This window comes from Scomber japonicus, chromosome 20, assembly GCF_027409825.1.
Source record: "Scomber japonicus isolate fScoJap1 chromosome 20, fScoJap1.pri, whole genome shotgun sequence".
NCBI classification, from domain to species: Eukaryota; Metazoa; Chordata; class Actinopteri; order Scombriformes; family Scombridae; genus Scomber; species Scomber japonicus.
In genome coordinates, this window is record NC_070597.1 from 19774614 (window position 1) to 19786829 (window position 12216).

The window sequence follows — 12216 nt, forward strand, 5'->3', positions numbered from 1 at the left end:
GTAGTCCTACGCGAAAGGTGTTATGGGACTACAAAGGTATCATTTTCAGGATGGCAAGTAATGTAAGCCTCAGATGGAGAAAGTGATATTGACTTAACTTCATTTATTGTCCAGAAGGAAGGGCTTCTTTTTTTTTTGTTACTGAAATTAAGCTTCAAGACTTTCATCTCTTCTTCCTGCTACACCAGGGGGGCCACGTGGATCTGTGTTAGCAACCACTGTGATGACCACTGCTGTTTTATATATAGGCTGTTATAAGACAAAATACAGTTACTGTTCATCAAACTTTAAAGTAGGGACTCTAATGTTAAAAAAATAGACAGGAAAGGCTCAATCTCAGTCTGTGGTTACTTTGTTACTGTCCCAACTTTCTTGTACAACAGCATGAAACTAGATAACAGCAGTAAAACATATTTGACATGAGAGGTGACAAGAAGCTATAGTCTCATACAGAGGATCTTCCTCAATTTAAAAAAAAAAAGTAAACTAAACTAATATATAAATACAAAGAACAATGACAAAAGAGACACACAAAATGTGCAGAAAATGTCAGCACCCATCATCAGACAATAATCACATAAAAAAGAAAATATAAAAGAAAAAACAATATGAAGAATGAATTAGGCATAATGAATTAACTGTGAGGACTATTTCTTTTTAAATGTTTCAATATATAGCAAGTTCTTCAATAATATGTAGCTTGGCGATCCGTATCTGTACACCACCATATCTGAGATAAAGGTTTTCACACCCAAATCAATCAGATAGTTTCTTTTTATTTCATTAAATTGTCCAATATAAGCACAGGATATGTTTTAATTGTGTCGTCTTCAGTGTGCAACAGCCCCATATGCTTGTATTGGACAGTTTAAATGTGATAAAAAGAAACTATGTACTTGATTTGGGTGTGCAAACCCTGCTTTGTACTTTTGGACTTTGGACAGCTCCCCCATGTCTTTTGGTTGCTCATAATGTTTTGGACATTTTCCTCTACCATGTTAAGTTTTGTGGGTATGTTTACATTATGGGTGATAGGTGAAGATCAGTACCCTCTTAGTTATTAAATATAGATGTTGGATCTGATGAATATTCATATATACTGAAAAACATACTGGGAGGATTCGATGTGAGGGGGAAGAGGAAGCAGCAAGAGAACAGTTTATCACATTAAAACCAGCAGAACAAATGGCTTTGTTTTAGAGAACAGCCATAAAGCAAGGTGTGACATTTCATTTAGTCTCAAAAGCTGAAATAATTCAGACAAAGCCACAGTTGACAGAGATACTGATTTATGGATATCAGATGACCTGATCAATGGGAATCAGATGACCCGATGAGTTCACCATAGTGTGTTGAAATCTGCACTCTGATCATAGTCATATCTAATCTAACTTGTGTTTTAGTGTCTATGTATATTCCAACAAGTCCTCATCACTTTTTTTTAAAAGAACAGTCTTGTATGTTCATATCTGTGTGTGCTGCTTACAAAAACAGACAGTCAGACCAGAGCTGGAATAAGAGATTTACTTTGCTTTGCTTTTAAATGAACACTTTCTTCTTTCAGTGCTTCACACATGAAGTACAAAAACATCATTTTGAAATAACTCTAAGCATTTATTGGGCTTTTTTACTCAGTAAACTGACAGATGAATATTCACACTATGTGGTGCTTTACTTTCACATGGTTGACTCTGTTTCTGTTCATTTATACATTTCTAGCACATATAGGATATTCAACATTACTGTAAAATGATAAATCAGTGAATAGTTATCATAACTTTTAACCAGGTTGGGAAAGAAACAGTACAGAATTCAGAAACCTCTCATGTTGACAAAGAAGGAATCACTTAAAACCAGTAGTGTATATTCATAGTACAATTAGGTAATAAATTAAATTAATTGTTATTGTACACAGATTATACATTGGCCTCTCTTAATAGTTTTTCACAAATATCTGGCTATAAAATTAACTGGACCAAATCAGACGTTATGCCCATATCAAAACCTGAGTATTAATCTTATGGGCAACATTAGAAAAATGATGCAGGCTAATCTCCCACTAATCATATGAAACATTGAGTCCTTTTTACATAACTTGAGTGAACTGAATATATTACTATTGGGTAGGGTTAACACTTTACTCAAAACCATATAAAACATCTAAACCAGACTTTGCCTGCAGACACCACACAAAAGCCATCAAATACACTGATATACTACAAAATAGCCATTACACACTGAATGTTTAATTCCTCAATATGCTGTAAAATATACTGAAATTTAGTGAAAAAGAAAGTTCTGTAAATATATGCAAGTGATAGCAGAACACAGTAAAATTATTTCCATGTATTTACCAACATTTTTTTTTAAGTGTTTGTACATAAAGGAGGAAACCACATGTATTCAGCCTCAGGTCTTTGTGTATCCAAACAAGTGAATTGATCCATAGGTTCCAGATGTGATGACTTGAGTTAATGTTATTGAATGCCTGTGCTTTCTCAATGAGCACATGAGTGAAAACACGGTGATGGTGTTTATAGTTTTCTGTATTTTGGTAGACGGTGTCATGGTTTGGGATGTTTAGTTAACAGGCCCAGTTTTAGTGTGTAAGCAATTAAGTGAAACTGTAATAAAAATGGTTATAATACCAAAGGTCAACTACATAATTACTGCATGTGATACCACTCTGCCTTTTTGAACAGCTCCTCAAAGAATTTAATAAATGTGTTGAATTGTTTAGATGTCAAGGGAAATAGCCTTTCTTTAATTGCACTAAACTATACTCAAAGACATCAGGGGACTCTCTCTTCATATAGGTTAGATTGGTATCATTGCTCATTCTCACTTGCACGGCTGTCAAAATGCATCAAACCCCCTTACAGAGCCCCTGATATTCAAACATTTGTGACACAGACAGGTCGGTCTTTGCCGGTTCATAACCCGGTATTAGAATTTTCTAGAGAAAGTTGGAAAATGGCACACAGTTATGTTAAAAGTTATCTGTATTTGACATCTGAAACATCAGTATGGTTTAACTCTAAGATTATAGCCAACAAGCTGTTCTGCTGGTACTAACGAGACTAAAGCAGGAATCCTGTAATTAAGGGACTTATATGAAGACGGTCACATTTATCTTTGAGTATTTATAACAATATTACAATCTGGCAAGTAAAGATTTCTGTCTCTCCAGCTCAGGCATTGCCACCTCTCACTGCTAAGATCTGGTCTCAACACAGTCTCTGAAATTCAAAGCCAACTACAACATGTCAGCCTTAAAGAGCGGGGGCACATCAATTTTCTATGACTTCATCAGACGTGCCATTGTCTTGGGAGACAGATATTGGTGGAATACACTGAACAACAACAATGGAATGAAGCTGTACTGCATTTCACCAAGATCCTTAATCATTACCACTGGTACCCAAGCGGAATGAATAGACCCAAATCAAGAGATGATTTATGTTGGCATTGTCATGAAGTTGGAACAATGATAAGCATGCTATATAACTGGGACATGGTTCATGATCTGTGTGCCTGATATGCATTTTAAGTCAAACAAAAATGTAAAACTTTACGAACTTGAACACCTATTAACTAAACAGTGTAAAGGCAGAAATAGATTAACTTTATATGTATTTTGCTTACAAGTTAAAATAGATGCCTTGCAACTATCTATCCTGGGAACTGCCTGAGTGAGTGTATCTATCATAGGTTACAAATTTCAGACTTGGTACCAGTTCATTGGGAACAAAAGCTGTGTCCCCAATTTTGGGTCAGTGGTTAAGGTTAGGGTTTGAGTAAGTCTCTAGGAAATGAATGTAACTCTATGTAATGTCCTCAAAAGTGGCCTCATAATAAAAGTGATATTGCTCCAGAGGAAATTTAGGTTACATTTGCTTCATAGAAGATATTTATTGAAATAAAAAACACACGTTCACATCACCGGTGTGTTTAGTTTTTCTGTACTTTATCTATAGACAGATGATTAAATAGTAAGTGTGAAGTTTAAATGTATCTTTAGATATATATAATATATAATAAACAAGAAAAAACATCCTTCAGATAACATATCCTTATATAACAAATATAATAAAATACCGACTAACGAGAAAGCTATGGTCATTTGCAGCACTGTGTTATGGTGCAAGGTTTAAACCTTATCAGGTAGATAAGAGCATGTGGATCTTATCTAGACAAGACTTCATTGCTGTGTAATCATTAGCATATTAGCAGAGCAAACACAAAATCCTTTTCAACAGAATAAACTAATGAGAAAGGACACAAATATTATCCAAGCTTAGAGTCTCTTGGTGTTATTAAAAGTCTTTGATGGTTAGTTCATATTGACAGCGGCTCTCTCACAAGTTCTTTTGATGAGGAGGTAAAGGAGGAGTCAAAGATAGTGGAGAGCGAAAATTCTGTGCTTGGCGGCTGTCCAGTGTTTGAAGATGTGTTGTTGCCCGTGGGGCCCTCTCTGAAAGGTCCACCATTCCTTCTGAAAGAGTTCCTGAGCCCATTGGAGAGGCGGTCGGACATGCGCCTCACAGCCCGGCTTATTCCACGTTTCTTCAGTTTCATCAAGCCCACGTCATCCTCCAGCTCCTCAGGAGGTACCTCAATGTTCCCGGAGTACCAGAACACCCACCAGATCAGGCTGAGAAAGATGATGATGGCCCCGGCGTAGATGAACAAGTCGTGGATAATCAGGCCTCCAAACACCCCCACCATCATGATGAACACACCGAGTATGTCGTGGGCCACTGCAAACCAAAATGAGCACTTGCAGCGTCCAACTCCTCCATACGTCCTCTCCATGACTGGCTCGACCTGGACAACTGTTGACATGATGACAGCAGAGGTCCTCCAAACCAAAAGCTTTCTGTGAGGCTTTTCCCCAAAATTAATCCAGATGTGGAAACAAGAAACAAGAGCAGGTGCTGGCAGCTGCAGGACAGCAGAGCCCTGACTGACAGACTGACAGACTGACTGACTGACAGAAACACATGAAACAATCTGCAGTGGCAATGACCAAAGTACAACGAGTGCGAGTGGTTATCAGCAAGAAGTCACACCAGTCATGTGACCAAGTAAACAGTTGCATCATCAATGACAAAATGACAAAAAATAGTGTTTGCACTTTCATAGGATCAAAAAGTGATAGTCATCTTCTCATTCAAGCTCCCTGGCTGTACCCTTTCCGTCTCTGCTTCTCTTTGAGTATGGGGACCCACACCAGCCCCACCACCACAAACATCAGTCCTATGGACAAACAGGCGGAGGATACAGAGCGGGGTGCCTCCGTCACCCCTGAGGACTGAAGCAAGAAGAGGATTGCGCCTGCAGCAGACATCAGAGACCCCATCACCATCGCGATGATGGGCTTGTGGAGGTATGACCAGCCTGGGGCCACTTGGGCGCCTACGTGAGGGTCTGGACATAGGCTTTGACTGCCGGAGTCATCTGGAAATGAAGTTTCTCCAATTGCTTCCATGGTTGCTTCACAGAAAGATGCCTGGGTCCGCTTTGTTTCTTCCCTCTGAGAACCTTTAACACATGAATAATTAAAGAAGCAGCCACCGAACGTGCATACCTCTCCAACTTTCCTCCTTAATTCTATATTGAGTCGTCCTGTTCGCTCACCCAGTCCCTGATGAAATCAACTGTAAAAACGCAGCCACCTCCCAGCAGTCACATGAAGAAGATACATCATCTGTAAGATCATCAAGCGAGTGTCTGCGTGATGCATCGCTTATTCTCTTGCCCAGAAACCTGTTAACACACTGTAATTCCAGATGGCCCGCCACACCCACACAGCAGAGGGAGGGCCTGGATGAATACACAGACCCATCCCACCTGTTGACAACAATATCATCAAACCCATTTTCTGGCCATATCTACTGATCATCTTGTCACCACCAAAAACACACAGTACACTGAATCCTGGCTCCTTGAAAAATGTAGAAAAATCCACCTTCTGATTCACCAGATCAGTTTGTGGACAATATGATAATTTGGTCATTTTGCTACAGAGAACATTCAAGTGTTGTAAAGATGAAATACCCAATAAAACATAATAAAAGTAATCTGCCCCCACGTAGCAATATTGCACGGGAGTAGCAGGCAGCAGCTGTACAAGCCTGAGCATAATCCCATTAACAATAGGCATGTCATTTGATACAGCTAGCAGCTATACATGCTTTGCTCTGATGGCCAAATTCACTGTGAGTAAACACTTCCCAAGGCTAATACACCTCAGATGTTACAGCAAACTAAACAGGCCATATTTAATAGCTCCATGACATTTAGTAAACTGTATAGCCTTCACCAGGTGATTCTGAAATAACCTTTAATGTGAAACCTTGTCTTGCGGATGTAAATGGGCAGATCTGTTTAAGACATCTACAATAAGTGAAACAAATAAATCATTCACTCACAAAAGCTAAAGGCATCATAATTCAGTTGGATGCATGTTCATTCATCTTTAGTGAGCCTTTCTGCTACATCATGATGTGTCAGTTCCTATAGACTGGGATATGCTATTTTGAGCATATTTAACCACGAATAGCTTAAATCAGTGATGATTTACGTAGACTGGTTTAGCTGGTGGTGGTATTTTCATTATTTTCATGTTATAAACAATATCTTAAAGGATAGTTTCACAAGACAACAGTGAACTGAAACAGGTTGTTCTCACTGTAATCATTCCTCTGTTCATACTGAACATTAGAAGAAGCTCTTCAAATGGGGGACAAAATCCACTATTCTTCATAATCCAGGGTTCTCATTTTGAGCAAAAATTTATTTAAAGGTTTGTGTAAAGATAATATAAGGCTTCAGATGCAGAACATAAATACATTTTTTTATTACGATTGACTCTCTTAATGGTCAGTATGAATAGGAGGAATTATTACAGAAACAGGAACGTGTCAACATTCATTTGGGCAAAATTATGAACCTATCCGCTAATTCTTGTAAATTTTAAAAGCTTAATTGATTTTTTTTAAAAGTGCCCAACCCAATATTATGTACTTTAATAATCTTCACTCATGTGGAACATATGCTACAATGAGCCCACTCCATTGTTCCCTAACATCGGCAACATGTTGAATTCCCCATAAGTTAGTTGAGTTTTTTGTGTACCAGGCCTTTTTTTTTAGTCTTCTTCATTGATGAGTCCATCTCAGGGCAACATTTGGGAAGCAGCCTGCCTCCATTTGAAACAGATGGCACAGATTTCACAATCTCCTTATTTCAGTGATAATGTTCTTGCTTTTGTTTTTTTCTGTATCATTCTGGAGGTGGTGATCTTGTTACGGTCACATAGACTTCTCAAGTATTCATCAACCCTTTTATCAGCTTTGGTTTCCTGCCAGGACTTCTGGTTGTAGGCTGTACCGCATGAAATGTAAGATTTTGAGGAAAAAACAGTGTGCACTTTCTCCAATCTCTCTGCCCTTGCTGATAACATTGCCTTTGTGAGTGCAGTTGCCAAAAAATGAAATCTATTATAAACTGCTGCTAGAAGTCTTTTATTAATGTGCATCGTCTGAGTTTTGTTGATGTTCAGACCTGTTTACTTGGCAAAATCTCAAGCGTGTCTACTTGTTCTGTTGCATGCTGTAGTTGTGGCAACAGTGGCTACATCACAGACAAAGCTGCCTGAACAAGGTCCACTAAAGCCTCTGGCTTTATCTGCTGTGGTGTGGGACACGCTCCAATCCACAGTGAGGAGGAAGAGGACTGCTGAGAGGATGTAAGCTTGTCTCACTTCAGGCTGAGTGTGGAACCACAGAGAGGATTTTACCCATTATGACATTGTAGTCAGTTTTCATATAATGATTAAAAATTAAAATTCCAACTCAGTATGTAGAACATCAATTTTACTGTATATGAATACTCACTGAGCGTCATAAGCATTTTATTCTTACAAAGCATGTAGAAAACACAACATAGCCATAGATCTTTTCCAATAGAAACGTTTATAATTTGCTTCAGTCGAGCAAACAAAACAAACCAGGCTGAATATACCCACCAATCACTCTATAAACAATCTGCTCCTAGATACTGTGTCAAAAGTCCATGTTGAAAAGGTGATGTGCCACTGATGGTTATTTCACTTTAGGCACTTTCCTTTTTACTTTGGAGTCACTCTTGCCAGCCTTCTTGGTCATTTTGCCTTGAGCTTTTGCTCCTTTCTTCACTAGGGCAGGTTTGGGTGCTTTCTTCAGCTGCTTCTTTTTAGCAGACTGCTGCAATAAAAAGACAAAATTATTCCAAGCACAGAATCCAAACTGTCAGATGAAATACTTTTAGTTTAAGTGTTTAAATCTTATAGCTGTGAACAGTGCTGACCTCCAGTTTGGGCTTTTTGCTCGGTGTTTCTATGGGAACCAGCTGTGGGATTTCTTCCTCCTCCTCCACCTTCTTTTTCTTTCCCTTCGCCGCCTTCTTCCCCTCTGCCTTTCCCTCTGCGGTGGTGTCTGTTTGCTTTACGTCCTCTGTGTTTTTCTTTTTGGCAGCATCTCGCTGTAATTCACAAATCACACAAGCTTTTTGTTTTACAGAGTATTTATTTTACAAGTGCTTTCAATAAATATAGCTCAAACAAAAAAAGAAATATTTTTATTTTTATTCTCACCTTTTGCTGAGTCTGCTTCTGTGCTTCATCCAGCACGGTGAGGTCGCCCAGGTCTGAGGTGTAGATGGGCAGCGCCACTGAGGTTTGACTCTTTAAGTGGATAATCTTCACCAGTGGTCCTTTCTACACACAGTAATGACAGAATCAATCAGTGAAAACAAGCCAAAATGATAACATTTGCATATTATAATTTGGTGTATAAGTGCTTAACCTTGTAAGAAAACGTGAACAGTGGCGAAAAACTGAATTGTCAACATCGAACACATTTTATGAGTGAATTAAGGGAATGTTGAAGTTGATTTTCTTCTCCTAAACAATTTGGTCCTGATCTTTGATGTATTTGCAAAACTGGATAAACGCAAGATAATTCTCTCACCATATTTAGTTTGGCCACCACTGTTTGAACAGCAGCCTCGATGTTTTCTGTCACCTCATCTGCTGTCATGCCGGAGTGAGCAATACGAGCCATGCTGCAACACAGACCACCATGTGAGATAATGCTGAGTTATGGCGTGAAAATCTCAGGTGATATTGTAAAAGGTAAACAGGGATTGTAATAGTTCATATGAGCTAGACGTTAGATATTGTGTATCAGAGTTGTAGAGACAGGCTCCATGGGAAGAGGAGGTCCATCTGGATATACAGTGAAGTTTCTATGGCACCAGCGTTTGCCCGAAACAAACACTCAACACAGTTTGAAAGGGTTGCTGTTGGTGCATTTTCTAAAGACAGGCTGCGCACGCACACACACACACACACACACACACACACACACACACACACACACACACACACACACACACACACACACACACACACACACACACACACAGGTGATTAAAACTGCCTCGACTTATATTAGGAACATGAGCAGTAGAGAAAGTCTCACCAGCAGCAGCCCTTGTTTGTGACCTTCATGTTGGTGCCCTGGATGACTCTGTGGATGTCTCTGGCCAGCTGTTTGCTCTGCAGGTTCACAGACAGCGGCTCCCTGTTGAAGACAAGAACATGGTAACAACACTGCCACACCATACAAACACACACCAAAAACCCAGTAGTGTCCCAGTCTATCTGAACTGGTCGACTGGACCGAAACACAATACAATTACTGCTCAATGCTTTAAACCAAGGATTTTTTGCTTTAATTTATAGGCTTAAAGCATGTAATATATTGTATTAGATAGATTAGACAGATATTGTGTATCAGAGTTGTAGAGACAGGCTCCATGGGAAGAGGAGGTCCATCTGGATATACAGTGAAGTTTCTGTGGCACCAGCGTTTGCCCGAATCAAACACTGAACACAGTTTGAAAGGGTTGCTGTTGGTGCTAGTAAGAAATTCATTTTCATTTATTTCATCACTGACCGTTATTACTAGAGAAAAAAGTGAATAATTTTGATGATAAACCAAGATCTCGGTTTAAAAAGGAGCATATTGGTTTTTCAAGTGCATTTACTGATGTTTATTTAATATAGAGTCCAGAAAAAATTTATTGATATGAGTCGGTTCCACTGATTTCTAAGGTGTGTACGTTTTCGGATTCTGGTTTGAATTATGGTTTTGAAATGAATGCCTCAGGCCCAAAGTATTGAAGAGCTGTCAAAGATTAACATCGGACAAATATCACGCACAAAACTGACCATGAAGTTGTTAAAGTCATGTTTGTGGTGGGATTGTTTTGAGGATACTGAGTTATTAAAGGCAAAACACGAGTAACCGCAACATGATAATTCTTACTTCTTCCTCTCGTAGAAATGTTTTCCGAGATGGGAAGGCAGCAGGCGGCGGATGCGGTCATCGGAGAGGAACATGTCGAAGTTCCCCAGCAGACGGCGTTTGGCTTCAAATGGTTTGTACTCTGTCCTCAAGGTCTTGTAGGGGATGATCTGCCCCGGATACAGAGACACATCATGTTTAACACTTGATGCTAAAATGAAACAGATCTAAGAAGACACATTTTCACTGCTGTAAAATCTTGCGAAGAAAGTGCAGAGGTAATGGAGTGTTTAGTTTCTGTGTACTTTATCTATAGACAGATGTTTAAAGTAGAGAGTGTGAACTTTAAAGGTATCATTTTTTATATGTAATAAACAAGAAAAAGCTAATATATGCTCCTTATTTGAGCTGATCGGAGTGTTCAAGCTCTACTGATCAAATCAGAAGGTGTCAGCGCTCATTAAGAATAGACTGGTTGGTACCTCAGTGACATTTTTGACGCCCCTCTCCTCCAGCAACTTCTTATAAAACCTCTGGGTCTGGTCTGCTGTCATTTTGGGCTCATCTCTGGTGAACAGACAGACCTCCTCTGCCTCTGATCGCTGGCCATGGGGCAAGGGACTAAGGACAGGACGGTAAACACAAGAATGACATTTAGGGACATAAGCACATCTCAATGAAGTCTCTGGTTAAGAAATGCAGGTGAAGCACGAAGCTTCATGTTCCTGCCTGATGTACTCACATGCGGATGGTCTGTGCTTGTCTCGGGATCTTCCAGAAGGTGAAGAGCAGGCTGATCTGCTGAGACTCGTCCAAGAACAGAGAGGCACTGGTGGACTTAGTTTTTAGGAAAGCCTGCAGGGCTTGGACGGCTTTTTTCACCTGCGGAACCAATTTATGTCATTACGTGTCAATTCAATACACACCAACAGAGTTTATAGAAGTATTTTTAACAGTGTCGACGGGATTCAGTCTTGTTACAGTGCCACTGTGAATTAGCTTCGTGGCTAAACTAGTCAAAGCTACCGTGTTAGTTCGTTGTTTAACTTCTAGCTGCTGTCAACTCATCATTAATTTCTCACAAACACATAAACAAACTTGTATTTGCCAACGTTTGGACGCAACAAAGCAAAAAGACGGTTTATTTTACCTGTGACCGGTCCAACGCTAACTCTGTTTTTTCAGCCATGCTGTCTTCTCTGCTTCACGTGTGCTGCACCGCCACGCATGCGCAGTAGCTTTGCCCCGACGTCACACAATACAAACTGAAACTTTATTAGTAAGAGGAAACTAAAACAAAACAGGCACAAACCCTGCTAGAAAATGCTTTTTAAACAGATATATTTACTATACTTTTACACAAGATAAGATTTACTTTAAAAATGTCAGAAAATGTATTTGTATTAAAATGTATGTATTTTAAATTAGTTGCTCTTCACTCATTTGGTCCTTTTGTGAGACTCTTCTAGAAAAAATTGAGTTTTTATCAGCAGCCATATTGATGAATTATTTTGGAAAGATGAACTTTTGGAATACTAGAAGAAAAAAATATATATATATTATTTTACCAGCTTTATTTCATAGTCCTAATAGCAGATTCACAGGTAAAATTATTAACTTGATTTTCTAAAAGGAGGTCAAACAGTATTCAATTTAATTTTTCTATGATATGAAGGCTGTAAAAACTATGAAAGCCTATCTTTTGCTTGAATGTTTTTATATGATCTGTAAGTTTTTTAACCCTTCCTCTGCAAACCACAAGATGAATACCTTGATATTCTGTATATGATGTGTATATATATTTAATTAATATTGAATCTTTTGGTATCAGTATTCAAAATGATCAGAATTAGTAGAATTG

General features: G+C 38.9%; 2 protein-coding genes across 3 annotated transcripts; both read right to left on the reverse strand.

Annotated features, from left to right (window-relative positions):
* Positions 1–2471: 2471 nt before the first annotated feature.
* On the reverse strand, positions 2472–4965 carry LOC128381002 (transmembrane protein 238-like). Its single transcript, XM_053340925.1, has one exon. It carries the CDS (start codon positions 4843–4845, stop codon positions 4339–4341), a length of 507 nt encoding a protein of 168 aa, XP_053196900.1. The 5' UTR covers positions 4846–4965; the 3' UTR covers positions 2472–4338.
* Positions 4966–7901: 2936 nt separating this feature from the next.
* rsl1d1 (ribosomal L1 domain containing 1) lies at positions 7902–11569 on the reverse strand. Of its 2 annotated transcripts, none has more exons than XM_053340916.1 (9): positions 11506–11569; positions 11098–11237; positions 10838–10976; positions 10377–10525; positions 9528–9629; positions 9015–9108; positions 8639–8761; positions 8353–8526; positions 7902–8246 (listed from the first exon to the last, which is right to left on the reverse strand). In XM_053340916.1, the coding sequence occupies exons 1-9, from the start codon at positions 11542–11544 to the stop codon at positions 8109–8111; spliced, it is 1098 nt and encodes a 365-aa protein (XP_053196891.1). In that variant the 5' UTR covers positions 11545–11569; the 3' UTR covers positions 7902–8108. The 2 variants fall into 2 exon arrangements, with proteins under 2 accessions (XP_053196891.1, XP_053196890.1); XM_053340915.1 differs by having other exon boundaries at positions 7902–8249.
* Between the last annotated feature and the right edge of the window lie 647 nt (positions 11570–12216).